Source organism: Camellia sinensis, chromosome 10 (genome assembly GCF_055761805.1).
Source record: "Camellia sinensis isolate YWXY chromosome 10, ASM5576180v1, whole genome shotgun sequence".
Classification (NCBI taxonomy): Eukaryota; Viridiplantae; Streptophyta; class Magnoliopsida; order Ericales; family Theaceae; genus Camellia; species Camellia sinensis.
This window is the reverse complement of record NC_138970.1, coordinates 82577860-82601323: the sequence shown is the minus strand read 5'-3', so window position 1 is coordinate 82601323 and position 23464 is coordinate 82577860. Positions and strand designations below refer to the sequence as shown.

General features: G+C 38.7%; 1 protein-coding gene across 2 annotated transcripts; it reads right to left on the bottom strand.

The window, feature by feature from the left end:
• Positions 1-552: 552 nt before the first annotated feature.
• On the bottom strand, positions 553-21596 carry LOC114281290 (splicing factor U2af small subunit B). Of its 2 annotated transcripts, none has more exons than XM_028223729.2 (6): positions 21046-21596; positions 20144-20230; positions 19975-20056; positions 2187-2313; positions 1636-2074; positions 553-1490 (listed from the first exon to the last, which is right to left on the bottom strand). In XM_028223729.2, the coding sequence occupies exons 1-5, from the start codon at positions 21280-21282 to the stop codon at positions 1657-1659; spliced, it is 951 nt and encodes a 316-aa protein (XP_028079530.2). In that variant the 5' UTR covers positions 21283-21596; the 3' UTR covers positions 553-1490; positions 1636-1656. The 2 variants fall into 2 exon arrangements, with proteins under 2 accessions (XP_028079530.2, XP_028079529.2); XM_028223728.2 differs by having other exon boundaries at positions 553-865; positions 21046-21594.
• Positions 21597-23464: the final 1868 nt, after the last annotated feature.

Genomic DNA, 23464 nt, shown 5'->3' with positions numbered 1-23464 from the left:
AAAAAATGACTGAAAAGGAGAGGGAGAGAAGAAATAATTGATTGATGTGTAGAAGATAGAAAGTGATTTTGGAAGGAAAAAAATTTCCAAAATCACTAAACCAAACAAAATTTTAAATTTTTTTTTCCAAAATTTGTTTCTAAAAACAAACCAAACAAGGCGCATGCTTTTATGAACATCTGGTACCTAGGGCTCAAAATCAACACAGAAGAGACCTTGGCACATAATAATATAACCATCATTCACGCCGGCATTCTCGAGATTAGTATGTTGCAAATTTGCTCTCAAAAGTCAAAACATAAGTTGAGTAGCCTTCCAAAATTTCATTCCTGCCACAATATTAAGCATAATGGCATGTTTGGTGCACCGTGTATAATGTAAACTGATAATCAAATAGCAGAAGTTGAAAAACATCCTTTCCTTTGCTTCCCAATAATATATATTTTTTTTTCAGCTTATATTTCTTCCTGATAAGTTGTAAGCAAATATTGCACTAAACACTTTTGACAGTTTTTCAAAATAAACCAAAAATGCTAAGAACAGTACCAATCATGCTGAAAGTTCTGTGTACTATTTAACAAGCAAACTATAGAAAACCAAAAGCACAATACAAATAGCACAGAATAATTCTGAAATGACTTGAAGAGATAGTGTGACAAAGCAGGATTATGGCTGCTTCTTAGGCACCATATGATCTAGTATCCATAAGCTAATATTAAAAAGACACATGACGAAGATGACATTAGCCAACGACCTTCAGTGATGATATTCATCAGTTTAAAAGCTGAAAGCTGCTTGAGTTGTTTTCCAGCTAACGATGTTAGGTCCTGTATAAACTTGGTCTGCAGACAATGGTAGTGTGAACCTGTATACAAATATCATGGTAAGCTGGCATAAAAATGAGGCTCAATCCTGGAACCAGGAATACCTGAACCTGCAACACTTGGGAAATATGTAAGAATCACAAACTACGATAAAAATATAATAATGAATTATAATCCATGCATGAGTATCACTGTACCACACTTGCTTTTGTCCAAAATTTTCCAGGGAAAAAAGTATTTTGCATCTTTTAGTTAAGAGTGGATTGAGAAAGTTGAGAACCTGAAATAGCATCTCTCACCATGTTTGACACTCATTTTTCATATCAAAACATGAGACTCTCCGTGTGCTCTCAAGAGAAGAAAATAGCTAGAAAGTAGGTCAAATTTTGCAAACATATTGGACTATTAGAAACTCGCTGAGAAAAAGGTTTGGTATCACCATAACCAAGTTTTAGAAAATCTGCATAAAAAAGAGTATGAAAAATCGTTGAATGGGAGATGACAAATTGGAGAATTGGAAGGGTTTTAGTGTAGGCATTCAAGTACTGAGGTGGTCCTTTGTGTCTTTTCTTTGAAATTCATTTTCAGCTTCTTTTAACGGATGAGAGGAAAAAAGGAAGAAAAAAATGTTTTTGAATATCATATGACAATGAACCTGTACTCCACCTGCACAGTGGAAAATGGACAGTAAGCTGTCTTTTCCAAAAGGGCTATTTTTCAAAAAAAAAAAAAAAGCAGCCAAATTTGTTCCATTTTAAAATCAAGGTGCAAAGACTGCTGAATCAATTAAGAAAGGGCTCGGGGGACAAACCCAACAACACTGCCACTTGGATCAGTAGTCATAGCCTCTGTGTTCCTGCGGGTGCTGCTCCTCATGAGGGTCGTTATACTGTTCTCGGTTCTCTGTAATGCCATTGTCGTCATTATCATTGTTACCATTCTTGTTAGCAGATTCCACATGTTGTTCTCTTTCCCTATTCCACTTCTCAATCATTGCCCTTCTCTCAGCACTGCCTTCCCTAACTGGGCTCCTATTTCTCCTTTCCCCGGGGCTTCTGCTTCGTCCTCCCCTTCGTACAGGACTTCGGCTTCTAGGCCTCCTTCCCTTGTCATGGTGGCGGTGGTCTCGATCATCACCCCTCCTACCAGAACCACGGCCACCATGCGAACGCTCCTCATAATTGTGATGCCTCGGTGGACTACGGCTATGCCTTCGCCTACTCCTCCCGAATAATTGCCTCCTCAACTCTCTATTTAATAATTAAAAAAAGAAAAAAAAAATATGCATCAATCTCGAAAGAATAGGTAATGAGAAACTGGAAAAAAACATGAAAGGTGAAGAAATAACACCATGAAATTCACCTGCCAATCTTTTTCAAATGCATGAAATTGCAGTAGCCACCCCGATTGCATACATTTTCCTCATATTGCCTACAAGTAGCTTCACGAAAATCTGTCACTGGGGAGAAGTCGACAATGATGGGGCGCCCTAAAAATTGGAGTTAATGATGTCAGCTGGCTGCGACTAATGATTTTATATTTATTTATTTTATTTTTTGTGGGAACACAATATAGTGACAGGCAGTAATAATATAAATCATGTAAACTTAGTTGCATTTCTTCTTGCAATATCACATTTTTTGATAGGTAATTTAAGGAGACTCAAACTTGAGACTCTTACTCTCTTTACTGGGGGAATGTGGTCTAAGATGTTTTGTTGTCCCCGGGGGATCATTTCTTAGAATACCAATATCCATACTAAGTCACATTTCTCTAGTCCATAATGTACTTGACTTTGAACTTTTGTAGTTATTACTCTTCATTGTGCATGCCCAGACCTCTCCTTGTAATTGCCTCAGTTTGTTCTAACCCACACACGCATTAAAAAAAAAAAAGCTCATGAATCGAGATAAGAGTTCAAGTTATGTTTGAATGACAAAAAACTTAAGGGGGAATGGGATAATGAGATTACTAGAAATAAGATTTCAATGTCAATGCTATTCAAGCGTTTTGGTTTCGTTAGGAATTCTTAATAGAAAAATAATACAATTTTAGATATTGTTGGCCCAATTACTTTTTTTTATCCTTAAATGGCTAACATTCCTCTAGAAATGTGAGATTCCCATGGGGGAGTGGGGGAATCAAATTCCTAAGCGCAAGGCGATGAAGTGAGATGAGGGCTTCATAGAAGCAAGGCAAACACAAAGGATGACCTTTTAACAATTAGTAGTATAGACAAAAACTTCAATATTTCTAAGAACCATAATGCATTCAACATTCAAAATACTAAATATTCATAAAAAAAAAAAATACAACAAATCTACCATTCCAAATACTACATATTCATAAAAAAGATAAAAACCCAACATCACAAATACAAAAAACCAACAAAAAGACAAGTCATTTAATAAAGGACAAACCAATTGAAGGATCTTCTTGGTATAAGAGTTGAAGATGACTCACCTTCGCCAACCGTCCATTGTATGAGTTGGGGCACACAAATAATTTATAATTATAGAGCTATTATGGTGTGGTAATTGTAATAGGGATTTAATGTAAAAGTCAAAAAATAAAAAGCCCAGATTAAAAGATAAAAAAAAAGCCCAGATTAAAAGATAAAAAAAATAGACATCGAAAGGCACTTGCTATTTGCACCTAAGTAAGACTTTCTCTATATTGCCTCGGCTCAGTCCCTCCAAGGCACCAAAGCCTCGCCTTGCATCGCCTCACACTTAGGCAATCACCTCAGTGCGCTTTTCACAACACTGAGGAATACATACAATTCCATGGCCTAATGTTTTCCATTTATTTCAGGAATCAATATCTAATGAATTCAATGTTTCTATTGCAGAGGAAAGAAATAGTGGAACCATGTTGGAATTAGATCCTCAACAAACACAAATGAGAATATGAAAAAAATGGTAGAGACTGCAAACATGATTATATATAATACTAATTACATTAATCGTCCCTAATGTATGAGCTATGTGGTGCTTTGGTCACCAATCCTCAAATGGTGTCATTTTAGTGCCCAAAATACAAAATGTGTGTTTATGTGGTCCCCACGCTAGACACTGTCCAAATTTGTCAATGGAACCAATGATATTTTTGGAAAAAACACCTAAACATCAATCAAAATTACTAAGTTCACTCACTCCAAGTTAACCCAATTGTTGACTCGGCTCACCTTTTCATCACCCTCGGACCACCAACCAGCAACCACCAATCACCGTCCCCATTGTCGTTGAGATACATAGCCAAACCACAACTGAGAGTCATGCACCATACCATCAATGACACCACCATCACTGCCATGATCTCTCTTTCTGATCTTTATCTCTCTTTCTCATCCACCTTTGACATCACCATCACCGTCATGGTCTCTTTCTCTGACAACACCCATAGAGTGTCCCCCCCCCCCCCCCCCGATCTCTCTTCCTCTCTCTCTCTCACTCATCTTCCATAAACATACACAAAAAGAAGCCCACCCGCGATAGATGATTGCCATTGAAGATGAGAGAGAGAGAGAGAGAGAGAGCTGGCAAGCAATGGTGCCGACCAAAGATGGGGGCAAAAGAGAAGAGAGTGAAAAGGTATGGTGATAGTAGGATGACAAAATGCAAGCGGGAGAGGAGGGGCAGAGGAGTTGTAGGGCGGAAAAAGGTCGACGATATATGGGCATGGGCAACTAACGGGAGAGAGAGAGAGAGAGAGGCTAAGGTGGATCGGCACGTCAGGGGGAGGGGGGGGAGGGACGGGTAACAAAGAAAAAAGGGGTGGTGGTTGACGTTGACGGGGGGAGAGAAAAGGAAGGATATTTTGAGGCCAAGTGCATGGGTAGGATTGGGTGATCTGACTTGATCTTAAGGTTGATAGTGCGTGGTTTTGATCTAGTGTGGACAAGAAAGATATTATTGGTTTTCTTGGTCCCGCTTCCTCATCTCTGCTCATCAAGCCAACTTTGCAACTGTTTACGTAGCAAAATATGACTAAAACATAAATTAAATTTGTTTAAATTATTTTATGTATATGAATGTATACATATTTCTTATTAAATTTTGTTGAATAAGGATTTAATTGCCACATTAAAATTTTAAAAATGGTGTTTCCTAAAAAATACCCCTAGTTTAGGGTTGAGACTACATAAACGCACATTTTGTATTTAGGACACTAAATTGACACAATTGGAAGATTAAGGACCAAAATGTCATAAAATACATACTTTGGAGATTATTACAGTAATTAGTCCTTGTGTATATGTAGGAAGTACCAAAATTTGTGGCAGATATTCCAATCAAACATCTCCATCTACATGATGCTAACAAGTTTTACAACAGTAAAATAACATAACTTGAGGATTTCTACCATCATGTTCAATTACAAAGCTGAAAGCAAGTTCAACCTTATAACCTGTTAGGTCCCTATGTTGTCAAATCCGGAGACAAAACATTGTGTTGATTCAAATGTAATTTTTTGTGTTTTTGTTCTGTCCGCTCGAGCGGATCCTTGTGAGCTCGAGCGTAGATTAGCAGGTCTCAGTATTTTGTCAGGGCAAGCAAAAAATACTGGTGGGTGTGATTTTACGCTCGAGCGGATTCTCCTACGCTCGAGCGCATCTCAGTTTGTTCGCACGTAGTTTTTGGTCAGTCCGCTCGAGCGGGCTGTGTTGAGCTCGAGCGGAGATCGCGGATCCAGATTCCTATTTAAAGCTGTTAAGGATGTTTTTTTGAAGTAGTTTTTCCTAGATCTGATCTACAAGCACTAGGGTTGTGTTTAAAGTTTTCTTTGGAGATTTTTCATAGTTTTCCTTGATGTTCTTGAGAGAGTTCTGAACTTATGCATTGAGATTCATACATCAAGGAGGTTGCTTCTTAAGTTTCAAGTAAGTTCTCTTTGGAGGATTCCGAAGATTAAAGCGTAGAATCCAAAAGGCGTTTGATTCTACGCAGTCGTTAATTCGACAAGTGAAGTTGTGGTGTGGAATCAACTTCAGGATCAATTCCGTGACGAAGGCGTGGTGAAAGAGTTGCAGAAGATTCAGAGACAAATTGACTGGGTTGGGTAATTTGTATGGTATCTTTGTAATCTTTTCGTTCTTCAGTAGTGGATTGATAGTGGTGGTTCGCCCGTGGTTTTTGATTACAATTGAAGGTTCTTCAACACGTAAAAAATCGTTTGTGTCGATTTATTGTTTATTCTCAAAAACAAACAAACTAAAATCACTCTCGTAAGTGTTTGATGATTTTAGGTTGAGTGTTTTGAATTAATTGGGATTTGGAATAAGTTAATCTTGATCTAATCACAAATCACGTAGGATTTTCAATTGGTATCAGAGCAGGTCACTCTTTGTTTTTTCAAAACTATAGGAGTGTGATTTTGTGTGATTAGTATCATGGATTCTATTCGTGAAGGTAACTCGACTCATAGACCCCCATTACTTGACGGTACAAACTATTCTTATTGGAAAGCTTGTATGAGAGCATTTTTAAAATCCATCGATGAGAAAGTTTGGCACTCCGTAATCTTTGAGTGGAGTGAACCTACAATCACCATTGATGGGATTGATATTCCTAAACCCCTTGATAAATGGGACACAACCGATTACCAGAATTCGAGTTGGAACAGCAAAGCTCTCAACTCCCTCTTCTGCTCTGTCACACCTGAAGAATTCCGTCGAATTTGCACGTGTGAAATAGCAAAAGAGGCGTGGGATATTCTTGAAACGATTCACGAAGGTACTACCTCTGTTAAAAGGTCAAAACTTCAACGTCTCACGTCCGCCTTTGAAACCATTTTTATGCACGACGATGAGACGTTCGATGAATTTTATGCAAAACTCAGTGATATCGTGAATTCCTGTTTCACTCTTGGTGAAAAAATCCCGGAAGCAAAAGTTGTTGGAAAAATTTTGAGGTCCCTTCCCGAGAGGTTCCAACCAAAGGTGACAGCCATTGAGGAGGCTCAGAATGTTGATACCCTCAAGCTCGATCAATTGGTTGGAAATTTGCAGACTTATGAAGCCCACCAAATTTCTAAGAAAAAGCAAAAAGAAAATATGGCTTTCACGAGTGCCCATGAGACTGCAAAACCTCCGGAGACTGAATTTGATTTAGAGTCTGAGATGACGGCTATGCTTACAAAACAGTTTAAAATTTTTTTAAAAAAGAAGCCGAATTTCAGAGCCCCTATTTCAAAAGATAAGAGTAATGACAAACCCAAAACTGTTCCACCAAAATTTGCTCAAACTACTGAAAAAAAGATTGTAAGGGGACCAGGGGTCAAGTGTTATGAATGTCAAGGGTTTGGCCATATGTCTCTTGAATGTCTTTCGAAAAAGAATCGGAAGAAAGTCTACACCGTAACTTGGGATGATGAAAGCGGGTCGGAGCAAGAACCCGAAGAACCTGAATCCGGTGAAGATGGGGATAGTGCATTCATGGCATTTTGGGCCACGGTTTCTCAACCTCTTCCAAAGCCTTTGGAATCAGCTCGTGGCCAGAACCTGCATCATGCTCCCACCTTTGATGGGGCTAACTATCTGTATTGGAAAATCAGAATGAGGGCGTTTCTCAGAGCTTTTGAACCAGAAGGTTGGCAAGCCATTGAAGAAGATACAGAAAGTGCAGATAATCCGGCAATCTGAGAGCCCTGATCATTATTCGTAGAGCAATCTCTAATGAAGAACAACAACGGGTTGTTCACTGCACAAAGGCTAAAGATGCATGGGAAATTCTGAGCCAATTCCATGAAAGAAGAGATTCACCTCCACCTCCATCCAGCAACTTGTCTGCCTTGGTTGCTAAATTGGATGAGGTCAAGGAGAATGAGGAGCAAAGAGAGGATGATGAAACATCTGAAGACATGGATGAGACCAATGGCGAAGAACTACAACAAGCCTACGAGAAGCTGTACGAGGAATCTCTGAATTTGTCTAAAACCAATGACAAACTCTCTCTCAAGCTCAAAATATGTGAGAGTGAGAATGTCCGGCTCAAAGGAGAACTCTAGACAGCAAAACAGAATGTCATCAAGATCTCGAGTGACAGGCAAGACTTATGTGAAAAACTTCTATCCTGTGAAACTGAAAGGAATGAACTTCTGAAGGTGTATTCCACATATGAAGAAAAGCTTGAAAGTCTTGAGTTGTCACAAGCTGCATTGGAAGAGAAAGTCAGTCAGAAAGATGAAGAACTCCGTATTGCTAGAGCAACAATTGCCATGTGGAACAAAGGTTCCAGATCTCTAGAAGACATACTCGGGTCTCAACAAATGGGTTCTGACAAAAGAGGGCTAGGCTATGGTGCGACGGCTCACAAAGGACAGGCCTCTACCTCTGAGAACTTGAAGACTCAAGCAAAAGGAAAACTGAAGATAGACCAGGTTGATCCTTCACTTCATCAAGCAAAAGTAGGTAAGATCAACAAAAAGGAGGTAAAACCTGTTTTTATTTGTCATCACTGTGGTAGGTATGGCCACATTCGTCCTTACTGTTTTGAACTGTTTGGTAAGGTGTCTCAAAAGGGTAAAAATTCTATTACTTTTTGGGTTAGGAGACAACCTTACATGTCTAGGCAGAACACCAAGACTAAAAAGATTTGGATTAGAAAAGAGGATTTGACTTGTTTTGTTGCTCACACTGCTCTAAAAGCACGTGATTCACACATGTGGTATCTTGATAGTGGGTGTTCTCGTCATATGTCCGGTAACAAATCCTACTTCACCTCTCTTGAAAAATATGAAGGAGGAATTGTTACCTTTGGAGATGGCGGCACTTCGAGAGTCATTGGTAAGGGCTCTATAAGTGTTGCTGGTCTTCCCAAGCTAGATAATGTTCTACTAGTTGATGGTCTTAAAGCAAATCTTTTAAACATTAGTCAAATGTGTGATTCCGATCATGAAGTATTGTTTTCAAAAAATAAATGTGAAATTTTGGATAAAAAGGGAAATACTGTCTTACATGGGGTTCGCACATCTGATAACTGCTATGGGATTGTTACTACTAATGATCTCACTTGTCACTCTGCCATCATTAGTAACATTGACCTGTGGCATCAAAGATTAGGTCACATGAATTTCAATGACCTAACTAAGATTAGCCAACAAAGAGCTTGTGAGGGGAATACCTAAATTGGGTAAGAATTTGAGCCATGTGTGTGGACCATGTCAACTTGGAAAGCAAACCCGTGCCCCTCATCAAAAGGTGAACAGCTTTACAACCAAACGTCCTCTCGAATTGGTTCACATGGATTTAATGGGTCCTACTCGCACTGAAAGCATCGGAGGTAAAAGATACATTTTTTTAACTATTGATGATTTTACTCGATTTTCATGGGTAAATTTTTTAAAGGAAAAATCTGATACGTTTGATGCTTTCTAGGCCTTAGTCTTTAAAATCCAGAATGAACAAGGTATTTCCATTGATTGTATCATAAGAATCCGAACCGATCATGGTCGTGAGTTTGAAAATAGTTCGTTTTCGGATTTTTGTGATATACATGGAATTAAGCATGAATTTTCTGCACCCATTACTCCACAACAAAATGGAGTTGTTGAGAGGAAGAACAGGGTTGTTCAAGAAATGGCTAGGGTCATGCTCCTTAGTAAGAAACTTCCTCCAAAATTTTGGGCCGAAGCCATAAATACTGCTGTTTATGTCATAAATCGCGTGTATTTAAGGCCCGGCACTTTACAAACTCCATATGAATTGTGGAAGGGCTTGAAACCTAATGTAAAATACTTCAAAACTTTTGGGAGTAAGTGTTACATCTTTAAAGATAGAGAGCCTTTGGGCAAATTTGACTCACGAAGTGATGAAGGTATTTTTCTAGGGTATTCAACCAACAATAGGGCTTTTCGTGTCTATAACCTGCGAACTTCATCAATAACGGAATCTATCAATGTGGTTATAGATGATACAGGTTCTCCTACTCCAGCAACAAATGAGGATGACAATGGTGAGTTTCCAATCTTGGATACTCAACCACAAAATCTAGGAGAAGCTGAGGTTCAATCACAAGAAAAAGTTACAGCACCATCCTCACAGGTAAGTTCAAGTCCCAAGAGTGCTCAAAGGAACATCACTCCTGATGCTTCTATCACCGCAAGTCCTGAACTAAAACCATCTGCAAGGGTGAAACTGAATCATCCAGTTCAACAGGTGATTGGAAGTGTTTCGGATCGAATGAAAACCCGAAGACAGATTCGGAATGAGGTATCACACATGTGTTATGTTTCTTTAATTGAACCTAAGAATATTAAAGAGGCCTTGCTAGATGATAGTTGGGTCAATGCTATGCATGAAGAATTAGGTCAATTTGAGCGTAACAAAGTTTGGACTCTTGTTCCCAGACCTAGAAACATGAATGTGATAGGTACCAAGTGGATCTTTAAAAATAAATCTGATGAGAATGGTACTGTAGTGAGAAATAAAGCCAGGTTGGTTGCTCAAGGCTACACACAAATAGAGGGTATTGACTATGATGAGACGTTTGCCCCAGTTGCACGTCTTGAATCCATTCGTATTTTGCTTGGTGTTGCATGTTTTCTTGGCTTTAAATTGTTTCAAATGGATGTGAAAAGTGCTTTTCTGAATGGGTACTTAAAAGAAGAGGCATATGTTGAGCAACCAAAAGGGTTTGAGGACCCTAAATGTCCTAATCATGTCTACAAGTTAGACAAGGCTTTGTATGGATTGAAACAAGCCCCTCGAGCTTGGTATGATAGGCTTACTACCTTTCTTCTTGACAATGATTTTCAAAGGGGTAGTGTGGATAAGACTTTATTTGTAAAACATACTAAGTCTCATATTCTTGTTGCTCAGATTTATGTTGATGATATTGCGTTTGGATCCACTGCTGATCATCTTGTGAAATATTTTTCGGATTGCATGACACATGAGTTTGAGATGAGCATGATAGGAGAGTTGTCTTATTTTTTGGGTCTTCAAATTAAACAGTCTCCTTCAGGTATATTTGTGTCTTAGTCTAAGTATGCGAAAAATCTTGTGTCTAAGTTTGGTCTTGAGTCTTCCAAGCATGCACGCACTCCCATGAGCACCAGTCTTCACCTCTCCAAAGATTCCTCTGGTATTGATGTTGATCCTACCCTTTATAGGAGTATGATAGGGAGTCTTTTGTATCTCACAGCCAGTCGTCCTGATATTTCTTTCAGTGTCGGTGTTTGTGCTCGTTACCAAGCCAGTCCTAAAGAGTCTCACCTTCTTGCGGTAAAACGCATCATCAAGTATGTTAATGGGACCTTGGGGTATGGGGTTTGGTTTTCCACTGATACTACAGTCGAAATTACTGGTTTTTCTGATGCCGACTGGGCAGGGTGTGCTGATGATAGGAAAAGTACCTCCGGGGGGTGTTTTTACCTTGGGAATAATTTGGTTTCTTGGCATAGTAAAAAGCAGAATGCCATCTCTCTTTCCACTGCTGAGGCAGAGTACATTGTTGCAGGGAGTTGTTGTGCACAAATGTTGTGGATGAAGCAAATGCTTCATGATTATGGAATAGAACAGAATACCCTCACTCTTTTTTGTGATAACACAAGTGCCATAAACATTTCAAAAAATCCAGTCCAACACTCTCGCACCAAACATATTGACATCCGTCATTATTTTATTCGAGAGTTAGTGGATGAAGGCCTTGTTGTTTTGGAACATATCCCTACTGAGCATCAAAAAGCTGATATTTTTGCAAAACCCCTTGATCTTCTTCGATTTGAGTTTCTTAGAAAGACCTTGGGTGTAATGCTCAGTAACTAGGTTGTTTCCTGTGCTCGTGAGGTGAGTGTGAGTGGCTGACTTACTGTTCTTAGATGTGTTAATCTCATTGTGATTGAGTCCTGGTAACTTTTGCATCAAAATATTAAATGAACACTGCTCATGTTTCTTACAGGATTTGTTTTACATCTTTGTTCATAGCTCATTCTGAATGCCCATACTCATTTACTTCGTGATCTCATTCTGTACACATTCTTGACCTAAACTGTTGCAGGGGTTTCCGCATAAGTGATCAAAGTTCTCTATGGACCACTGACAGCGTTTCTTGTACTTTTGCGGAGAAATTGACCTATACTAGTATATCATGGGTGATGTTAAGTCTCTTAACCATCTATCGCCTTAATTCACTTCCATGGTTTCTCCCTCAGTACATGATCTCCGGGCATTAGGAAAAGGCTACCTCAGAGGCACCAACCAGGCCATCATTTTGAATTCATTCTTCTCTGGTTGGAATCCATACTCTTGAGCGTGCATGCCACCAGTGAGTGCTCACAAGAAAAAAAAAATAAAAAAAAATAAAAAAAAAACAGTGTCTGAGGGGGAGCTTCCGCATTTACTTAACAAATACCCCGTGATTCCTAGTGGTTTGACTTTTCTCTATGATAGTCAGTTACTCGTGTCGGAGGTCCAGCCATCCGATCACTACTAGGATTAACTCTAGCTTTGTGGCTCTCAAGGATTGCACACACACACATTTTTTTACATGAGCTCTCATGTGTGTTTTTGAGTTATGCATTCTCATGATGCGTGTGGCTTTGATTTAATACTATCTGTGTTGTTCATGAGCTGGTGTTTCTTCTCTTTTCTCAAAATTTGCAGGACTCATAATTTGATGGATTTTCTTGTCTTTGTGGTTTAGTCTACACTTGCTCTTCTTGCTTGTTACAGGACTTTCTAGGTGTGTTTTGTTATTTAAAAAAAAAAAAAAAAAAAAGTTTTTTTTCGCTCGAGCGGAATGTTTTACGCTCGGGCGCGTTTTTCACTCTTGCAGCAGTTTGTTCGTGTCACCACCTAGAGGGTCGAACAAAGAACGAATGTGAATGGACTCAAATGTATCAAGTTGAACATTCCGTTCTAAATGAACTGTGCGAGTCACAAAAGACTTGTGGAAGGACTTGGATTGTGTGGCCGACTGAAACCTAACAGGGTTATAGGTAGGGCGAGAGACGGTGGCCTTTCGGCGTTTAGGAGCAGGAGCAGACATGCCGAAAAAGACACTATAACACCCAACAAACCAACAAACCCAAAACCCAAACCACACCAAAACAAAACCAAAGCAAATCATTAGTTCAATAACCAAATTAAAAAAAAACAGGGCATGAAATCCTCAATGTGCAATGCAAAAGATCAAGCATGAACAAAGAGGAGCATGGTATTGTAGAACTCATAACTAATACACCCAATATGAGAGAAATTGCAAAGTATAAGTATGAATCATGAGAAAATCAAAGCAATGTATTCAAGACCAGACCCATACGCACGCACAGTGACCTCAACAGCCCATAAAGACATGAAAGCAGGAACACAGATAAACCCGAATACCACAGACACAATAAAGAAAACACACAAAAATCAGACAATAGGACGAGGAAAAGGTGTGGGAGAGAGAGAATCACAAAAACGACACACAAAACCCACAAAATCACAAACCCAACACCCACTATAACCAAATAGAACAAAAATCAACGAAAATAAAAGAGGGTAAAACTTACCAAAGAGCAAATCGGCAGGCAGGATGGAGGATGAGAGGGAAAATCGACCACAATGCAGCCACAAAACAAACCCCTAGATCGAAAGAATGAAAAAGGGAAAAAAAATGACTTGAAGAGTCGAGAGAGGGAGTTAAGTATGAAAATGGTCCGCTCGAGCGTACATATAACCGCTCGAGCGTAAAACAATGCAAGCAGACTCCCGCGCGAGCGTGCATAGGGCCGCTCGAGCTCAAAAACCCATCTCTCAGAACTGCCAAATCACGAACAAACTGCTGCAAGAGTGAAAAACGCGCCCGAGCGTAAAACATTCCGCTCGAGCGGAAAAAAACTTTTTTTTTTTTTTTTTTAATAACAAAACACACCTAGAAAGTTCTGTAACAAGCAAGAAGAGCAAGTGTAGACTAAACCACAAAGACAAGAAAATCCATCAAATTATGAGTCCTGCAAATTTTGAGAAAAGAGATGAAACACCAGCTCATGAACAACACAGATAGTATTAAATCAAAGCCACACGCATCATGAGAATGCATAACTCAAAAACACACATGAGAGCTCATGTAAAAAATGTGTGTGTGTGCAATCCTTGAGAGCCACAAAGCTAGAGTTAATCCTAGTAGTGATCGGATGGCTGGACCTCCGACACGAGTAACTGACTATCATAGAGAAAAGTCAAACCACTAGGAATCACGGGGTATTTGGTAAGTAAATGCGGAAGCTCCCCCTCAGACACTGTTTTTTTTTATTATTATTATTATTATTTTTTTTATTTTTTATTTTTTTCTTGTGAGCACTCACTGGTGGCATGCACGCTCAAGAGTATGGATTCCAACTAGAGAAGAATGAATTCAAAATGATGGCCTGGTTGGTGCCTCTGAGGTAGCCTTTTCCTAATGCCCGGAGATCATGTACTGAGGGAGAAACCATGGAAGTGAACTAAGGCGGTAGATGGTTAAGAGACTTAACATTACCCATGATATACTAGTATAGGTCAATTTCTCCGCAAAAGTACAAGAAACGCTGTCAGTGGTCCATAGAGAACTTTGATTACTTATGCGGAAACCCCTGCAACAGTTTAGCTCAAGAATGTGTACAGAATGAGATCACGAAGTAAATGAGTATGGGCATTCAGAATGAGCTATGAACAAAGATGTAAAACAAATCTTGTAAGAAACATGAGCAGTGTTCATTTAATATTTTGATGCAAAAGTTACCAGGACTCAATCACAATGAGATTAACACATCTAAGAACAGTAAGTCAGCCACTCACACTCACCTCACGAGCACAGGAAACAACCTAGATACTGAGCATTACACCCAAGGTCTTTCTAAGAAACTCAAATCGAAGAAGATCAAGGGGTTTTGTAAAAATATCAGCTTTTTGATGCTCAGTAGGGATATGTTCCAAAACAACAAGGCCTTCATCCACTAACTCTCGAATAAAATGATGACGGATGTCAATATGTTTGGTGCGAGAGTGTTGGACTGGATTTTTTGAAATGTTTATGGCACTTGTGTTATCACAAAAAAGAGTGAGGGTATTCTGTTCTATTCCATAATCATGAAGCATTTGCTTTATCCACAACATTTGTGCACAACTCCCTGCAGCAATGTACTCAGCCTCAACAGTGGAAAGAGAGATGGCATTCTGCTTTTTACTATGCCAAGAAACCAAATTATTCCCAAGGTAAAAACACCCCCCGGAGGTACTTTTCCTATCATCAGCACACCCTGCCCAGTCGGCATCAGAAAAACCAGTAATTTCGGCTGTAGTATCAGTGGAAAACCAAACCCCAAGGTCCCATTAACATACTTGAATCCTACGTGATTTGTGATTAGATCAAGATTAACTTATTCCAAATCCCAATTAATTCAAAACACTCAACCTAAAATCATCAAACACTTACGAGAGTGATTTTAGTTTGTTTGTTTTTGAGAATAAACAATAAATCGACACAAACGATTTTTTACGTGGAAAAAACCACAATTGAAGAACCTTCAATTGTAATAAAAAACCACGGGCGAACCGCCACTATCAATCCACTACTGAAGAACGAAAAGATTACAAAGATACCATACAAATTACCCAACCCAGTCAATTTGTCTCTGAATCTTCTGTAACTCTTTCACCACGCCTTCGTCACGGAATTGATCCTGAAGTTGATTCCACACCACAACTTCACTTGTCGAATTAACGACTGCGTAGAATCAAACGCCTTTTGATTCTACGCTTTAATCTTCGGAATCCTCCAAAGAGAACTTACTTGAAACTTAAGAAGCAACCTCCTTGATGTATGAATCTCAATGCATAAGTTCAGAACTCTCTCAAGAACATCAAGGAAAACTATGAAAAATCTCCAAAGAAAACTTTAAACACAACCCTAGTGCTTGTAGATCAGATCTAGGAAAAACTACTTCAAAAAAACATCCTTAACAGCTTTAAATAGGAATCTGGATCCGCGATCTCCGCTCGAGCTCAACACAGCCCGCTCGAGCGGACTGACCAAAAACTGCGTGCGAACAAACTGAGATGCGCTCGAGCGTAGGAGAATCCGCTCGAGCGTAAAATCACACCCACCAGTATTTTTTGCTTGCCCTGACAAAATACTGAGACCTGCTAATCTACGCTCGAGCTCACAAGGATCCACTCGAGCGGACAGAACAAAAACACAAAAAATTACATTTGAATCAACACAATGTTTTGTCTCCGGATTTGACAACATAGGGACCTAACAATCTCCCCCTTTGTCAATTCCCGGACAAAACCTTTCTAACCATTGTTCCTTACACACACGCACTATAAAAGTTTCAAAACAAATAAACAAAACATTCTTTTAAAACCCGAAAACACACAACTTGGGAAAGAATTCATTCATTCAACTTCATCCACTTATGCGCTTGTTTCATGAGCCTGAAAAAGAACACCCAAACACAAGCCAACCAAAAACAGGTGGAACTGGATTAAATAATAAACCATTAAGCCAATCATAAGCAAACCAGTTTAAATAATAAACCATTAAGCCAATCATAAGCAACCAGTATCCATCCATCCATAAACATATATCCAAAATAGAACCAAAAACTATATAAAATCCAACTGTACCAAGGAAGGATAACCAGAGAACAACTGTACCAAAAAAGTGGAATCAAAAGCTGTGTACCCAACATCAGAGAACAACTGTACCAAAAAAGTGGAATCAAAAGCTGTGTACCCAACATCACTCCCCCTTTTTGGCCGGGGATCAGAAATCAAGCATCGGGTGGCCGTGGAGACTGAATGAGACGGGCGAGATGGGTGAGAGTCTCCTCAATCTGACCAAGACGACCATCAAAGGCATCGAAGCGAGCATCCAAAAAATCCGAGCGTCTGATCATGGCCTCCGCGAACTGCTGAAACAGAGCAGGAAGATCCGGAGGAGGAACAGTAGCCTCATCATCATCACCGGCTGCGGTGGCATCAAACTCGGCTTCTTTAGCAAGACCAGCAGCAACTCCTGCAGAAGGACCAACCCGAGATGACTCCCCCTTAATATGAGCCCGACTTTGAGACACAGTTTTCTTGGTAAAAGGGCGAGAAGGAGAGGCGAACTCATCATCTTCTAGGATAGGGGTCCCAAGGTCAGACAAAATTCGGTTGATCAAGCAACCGTAGGGAAGGCCAAGCTTTTTATGCTCATGAGCACCGATCATCTTTTTTATAATAAGGGAGGCGAGGTCAATAGACCGGTGACGGGCAATACAGGACAAAATGAATCCTTGGTCTTGTTTGACCTCGGATGAGTGTGTGGTGACAATGATATTGGCGCAGACAATCAGATTAAGCAGTCTGAACTCCGGAAGAAGTTCAAACTGTTTAATCAAACCTCCTTTAGGCCAATGACGGGCAACACCACACAGTTCATTTAGAACGGAATGTTCAACCTGATACATTTGAGTCCATCCACATTCGTTCTTTGTTCGACCCTCTAGGTGGTGACCTTGTTTTATTGTTTTCTGGGCGTCAGAATCTCGATTGGGTTCGAGAATTCTATTGTAATATGGAGGGTATTCGTGATTATGAGCCATCTTTCACTACATGGGTTCGGTCAAAATCCATTTCCGTCACCCCTGTATTGATTCGCCAACTTCTTAAGATTGAGCAAGTCTTTCCCGTATACTATCCTTTCCCTGTTCCTGATCGTCCTACTTGTAACTTTGATGATGTGGCTTTGGAACTGTGTGGTGTTGCCCGTCATTGGCCTAAAAGAGGTTTGATTAAACAGTTTGAACTTCTTCCGGAGTTCAGACTGCTTAATCTGATTGTCTGCGCCAATATCATTGTCACCACACACTCATCCGAGGTCAAACAAGACCAAGGATTCATTTTGTCCTGTATTGCCCGTCACCGGTCTATTGATCTCGCCTCCCTTATTATAAAAAAGATGATCGGTGCTCATGGGGATAAAAAGCTTGGCCTTCCCTACGGTTGCTTGATCAACCGAATTTTGTCTGACCTTGGGACCCCTATCCTAGAAGATGATGAGTTCGCCTCTCCTTCTCGCCCTTTTACCAAGAAAACTGTGTCTCAAAGTTGGGCTCATATTAAGGGGAAGTCATCCCGGGTTGGTCCTTCTGCAGGAGTTGCTGCTGGTCTTGCTGAAGAAGCCGAGTTTGATGCCACCGCAGCCGGTGATGATGATGAGGCTACTATTCCTCCTCCGGATCTTCCTGCTCTGTTTCAGCAGTTCGCGGAGGCCATGATCAGACGCTTGGATTTTTTGGATGCTCGCTTCGATGCCTTTGATGGTCGTCTTGGTCAGATTGAGGAGACTCTCACCCATCTCGCCCGTCTCATTCAGTCTCCACGGCCACCCGATGCTTGATTTCTGATCCCCGGCCAAAAAGGGGGAGTGATGTTGGGTACACAGCTTTTGATTCCACTTTTTTGGTACAGTTGTCCTCTGATGTTGGGTACACAGCTTTTGATTCCACTTTTTTGGTACAGTTGTTCTCTGGTTATCCTTCCTTGGTACAGTTGGATTTTATATAGTTTTTGGTTCTATTTTGGATATATGTTTATGGATGGATGGATACTGGTTGCTTATGATTGGCTTAATGGTTTATTATTTAAACTGGTTTGCTTATGATTGGCTTAATGGTTTATTATTTAATCCAGTTCCACCTGTTTTTGGTTGGCTTGTGTTTGGGTGTTCTTTTTCAGGCTCATGAAACAAGCGCATAAGTGGATGAAGTTGAATGAATGAATTCTTTCCCAAGTTGTGTGTTTTCGGGTTTTAAAAGAATGTTTTGTTTATTTGTTTTGAAACTTTTATAGTGCGTGTGTGTAAGGAACAATGGTTAGAAAGGTTTTGTCCGGGAATTGACAAAGGGGAAGATTGTTAGGTCCCTATGTTGTCAAATCCGGAGACAAAACATTGTGTTGATACAAATGTAATTTTTTGTGTTTTTGTTCTGTCCGCTCGAGCGGATCCTTGTGAGCTCGAGCGTAGATTAGCAGGTCTCAGTATTTTGTCAGGGCAAGCAAAAAATACTGGTGGGTGTGATTTTACGCTCGAGCGGATTCTCCTACGCTCGAGCGCATCTCAGTTTGTTCGCACGCAGTTTTTGGTCAGTCCGCTCGAGCGGGCTGTGTTGAGCTCGAGCGGAGATCGCGGATCCAGATTCCTATTTAAAGCTGTTAAGGATGTTTTTTTGAAGTAGTTTTTCCTAGATCTGATCTACAAGCACTAGAGTTGTGTTTAAAGTTTTCTTTGGAGATTTTTCATAGTTTTCCTTGATGTTTTTGAGAGAGTTCTGAACTTATGCATTGAGATTCATACATCAAGGAGGTTGCTTCTTAAGTTTCAAGTAAGTTCTCTTTGGAGGATTCCGAAGATTAAAGCGTAGAATCCAAAAGGCATTTGATTTTACGCAGTCGTTAATTCGACAAGTGAAGTTGTGGTGTGGAATCAACTTCAGGATCAATTCCATGACGAAGGCGTGGTGAAAGAGTTACAGAAGATTCAGAGACAAATTGACTGGGTTGGGTAATTTGTATGGTATCTTTGTAATCTTTTCGTTCTTCAGTAGTGGATTGATAGTGGCGGTTCGCCCGTGGTTTTTTATTACAATTGAAGGTTCTTCAATTGTGGTTTTTTCCACGTAAAAAATCGTTTGTGTCGATTTATTGTTTATTCTCAAAAACAAACAAACTAAAATCACTCTCGTAAGTGTTTGATGATTTTAGGTTGAGTGTTTTGAATTAATTGGGATTTGGAATAAGTTAATCTTGATCTAATCACAAATCACGTAGGATTTTCATAACCAACCAAACTTCTGTTAGACAGGTCTTCAACGCGTGCTCGGCCATCTTTACATGGTGCAATACTCAAGCAACCCATATACATCAAGTTGCGCCACATTTAGACCATCTATGTTTAGCAGCTTGACAGGGGAATCATATTTGGAAGATAAAATCAAATGTCTCCCCATAAAAAACTGTAGCGTTTAAAAATATAGCAAAACAACAAACATTGAACTCGCATATCAACATGTATGTATATGTGCAGAAGTGGCCGGTGGAAACAATGTGCATACCAACATGTATGTATATATTTGGTTTATGTTTATTTCTATATATATATATATGGTGTCTATGAGGATGAGACTAACTAGCCTGCATAAAACCTCCCACTCAGATTCTGAAGTGCATTTGCAGCGTGTTCTTCTTCTCTGAACTGAACATATACATTACCCACCTGCATAAATCCATAAAAGCTAATACAGTGAATTTCAATCTTGGAATTGGAATTAACAAAGTACAAAGACTAAAAATTAACAAATACCATGTGGTCAGCCAAGTTGTCACAGATGTTCAGGCTCTCTATCTCTCCATACTTGCTCAGCTCCTCAAACAAATCTTCATAAAAATCCTGCATTTCAATGCAGCTCTTGCAAATTCAAGCAAATAGCAGACTAATCTTTTGGCTATACTTAAAAGCATTAGCAATTTAAAAACAATAGTTAAAACAGTCAACCCATCAAACATAGAGAATGAGATCATCTTCAAGAGTCTCAATTCACACCAAAACGAACAACCCATCAACTTGCTAGAGCAACATATAACTAAAGATTGTAAAATTTGAGCAAGTAAGGCACACAATAGCTATGAACAATTATAACCTTAACCTTGAGCTACATCAAAACTATGCTTGATTGCCAAGAAGCTCGATAAAACATGAACAAAATCAAATTTATTTCGATTTCCATTCTCTCAACTGTTAGCATCCTTAGTGACATGAGTTCGAGTCACAGAAATAGTCTCTACAAAAAAATGGATAGGGTTGCATAGTATACATCTAGCTCTCCCCAAACCCCGCTTTAGTGGGATCAACATTTTTTTTCCGTCAACGACAAGAGGGAGGAAAAATGTAACATAAAATCTAAATCATGGAGAATGAGTGACAACAGAATCAATCAAACAATCAGATAAGTATTGCATGAGACTGAGCAACAATCTTAGAATTGAAATCATCAAATTCACCACATGATTGTTCAGCTTGAGACATATCAAAATTAGACCATGAACTGTCATATGTCATTGCAATGTCTTTATGAGTAAAAAAAATTAGTGAAGAGTGAAAAATTTTCAAAAATAAAAACAGAAAATGAAAAATAAAGAAGCACATTTGAAAATCAATATGACTGGAACAGGAAAACACAATGAGAGAGAGAGAGAGAGAGAGACATCGAAGTGGTGTTGGATTTTGCGGGGGTCGAGAGGGTGGCCGTGGGGGTCGACGCCGGGAGTGACCATGTCGGGGCGCTGGTACATATTGGAGAGGAGGAGAGTAGGGCTGATGCTGGGCTTGGTATGGAGCCTTGAACAGCGATCGCCATGCCTGCAAGCTCCGATCTTGAAGTAGAAAGGGCAGTTCACTCTGTCCTTCTCTGTTCCGAATATCGACGCCAAGTGCTCCGCCATTCACACAAACTCAATTCCTTCCAATACACACACAAACTCAGAAGTCACCTCTTCTTGTTCATCTAGGGTTTCTCTCTCTCTCTCTCTCTCGAATCAGGTAATCAAGGGTTTTTAGCTCCAAAATTGTATTAATTATTTGACATTAATAATAATCACAAGGCCTATCACAGTCAGTAGCTGGTTTGCCCGAGAGGTTAAGGGGGGGAGACACGAGATCTTGAGCACAAAAGTGCGCATGGGTTCGAGCCCATAGCCAGCAATTTTTCACTTTGTTTATCAAATATATTTCATTTTGTTTTGACCAAAAAAAAAAAGAAAAAAGAAAAATTATTGTAAACATATCGTTCATAATTTTTTTTAAAAAAAATTTGGTTCCATTTTTTTAAAATTAATTTTCAGAAAATTCCACTTTCTTATTTTCTATATTTTTTATTTTTATTGAATTTTTAAAATATTTTGTGCAATTTTTTTTTACTTTTTAGACACACTTAACATAAATACACCTAAAAAGTAAAAAAAATTATTAAAAAAATCTTTTAAAAATTTACTAAATACCAAAAATATAAAAAAATACAAGAATTCAGTACATTTTTTTGTATTTTTATGTATTTCTTAATTTTTTAAAATATTTTTTCACATTTTTTTTTACTTTTTAGATATATCTAAGTAAGGTACATCTAAAAAAGTAAAAAAAATGTTTAAAATTTAAAAAATATTCACTAAAAATAAAAAAAACACGAAAACTAAAAAACTCAATTTTCAAAAAACTTAATCCAGAAAACTCAAACCAAACACTATCATCTGTTTTGATAAAAAAAATAATTGTAAAAGTATTTGCAACCATTCATCAATTTGATTCTAAATTAGAGTAAAAAAAACTTGTTTTGATATAAACTATTTCAATCTTTTAATCAAAATCTTTATAAAAATCCTCCTCTTATCATGAATTTCTATTTTCATCAAATGTGATGAGTTCTCAATTTGATGAAAGAAATGGATGTACATTGATTTCATAAACATTTGATGAAAAGATTAGAAATGATTTTTGAGTTTTTTTATTATCAAATTTAAATTTGACGAAAGGAAATGTGAACGATTGGAGATGCTCTAACTCATTTTCTGTCATTTTATTTTATTTTGATTATAATTAATTATGACTCATATTTTCCCATTAGAACTAGGAGTGAACATGAATAAAAATATATAACTCTATTTTATCATCATAAAAAAATAATTATAATTCACTTTCCCTTTGATACTAGAAGAGAAGAGAATTGGAACCTTAACCTAGATCAGGAAAAGAACTATACCTTTAATCCAGGTTAGACTATCACAGACGATTTGTTTGAGCTCTTGTCCAGACTAGGACCTTTTACTGGATAATTCATAAGTAAAACTAAAGAGTGTGAACTGTACAAATTACCAAGCTCTTTGCTTTTTATGCTTATTTTAACTTCTTAATTGAGGACAAAAACAACAAAAAGAGCAACGAGAACTATCATCACCTAAGTGAACTTCTTCATGCTATTTTCCTTACCAATTTTGTCTCATCAATAACAGATTTGGTTTTACAAATTTTTCGGACAAACATTAAAGAGTGAAGCATTAATAAATCCCAAATCAAAATGTTGTGTACCATTTAGTCCTGCATTTTTTCTTATAAACTAACAAGTCCCATTCCAATGTTAATGACACATTTGCACATATTTTGAACCAGTGTTTCCTAGAATGTTAGGGGTAAAGGGGTTTTTTGGTGATGTTGAAATTACTAATGTGTCCAGAATAACGTACTATACAGCTTTTTGGTTCCCCTCCTATCCGATCATAACGGAAGAACAAATATGGAAAGTTCTAGAATTCTGATGTTAATGTGATGTAGAATCCTCCATTAGTTCAATCAACAGATTTGACAACGTTGAATCCACATCCTGTTTTTTCCTAATTTAACATTTGGTTTCCCTCTCCCAAACCCTAGATACATGAGGACCCTTTTCTAGGAGAATTTGGGTCAGCAATTAGGAGCGGCACGGAATAGCTTCGTTGCTATGGTTGATGTTGACGAGGTATTGCTATTGAGCTTGCATGCTATCTTCATCGGCGTCTGTGGTTGGTGTTTGTGACGTATGGCGTTAGATATGTGTTGCCCATGTTGATTTATTTTTTATGCTAGTTCGATACGTTG

What these genes read in the sequence shown, in the direction of transcription:
- LOC114281290 (XM_028223729.2), bottom strand. Translation starts at nt 21,282, where the DNA reads ATGGCGGAGCACTTGGCGTCGATATTCGGAACAGAGAAGGACAGAGTG. An exon ending in AAATCCAACACCACTTCGAT is followed by an intron (nt 20,231 to 21,045) that starts GTCTCTCTCTCT and finishes ATTGAAATGCAG; the next exon opens with GATTTTTATGAAGATTTGTT. An exon ending in GAGTGGGAGGTTTTATGCAG is followed by an intron (nt 2,314 to 19,974) that starts GCTAGTTAGTCT and finishes TCCAATTTTTAG; the next exon opens with GGCGCCCCATCATTGTCGAC.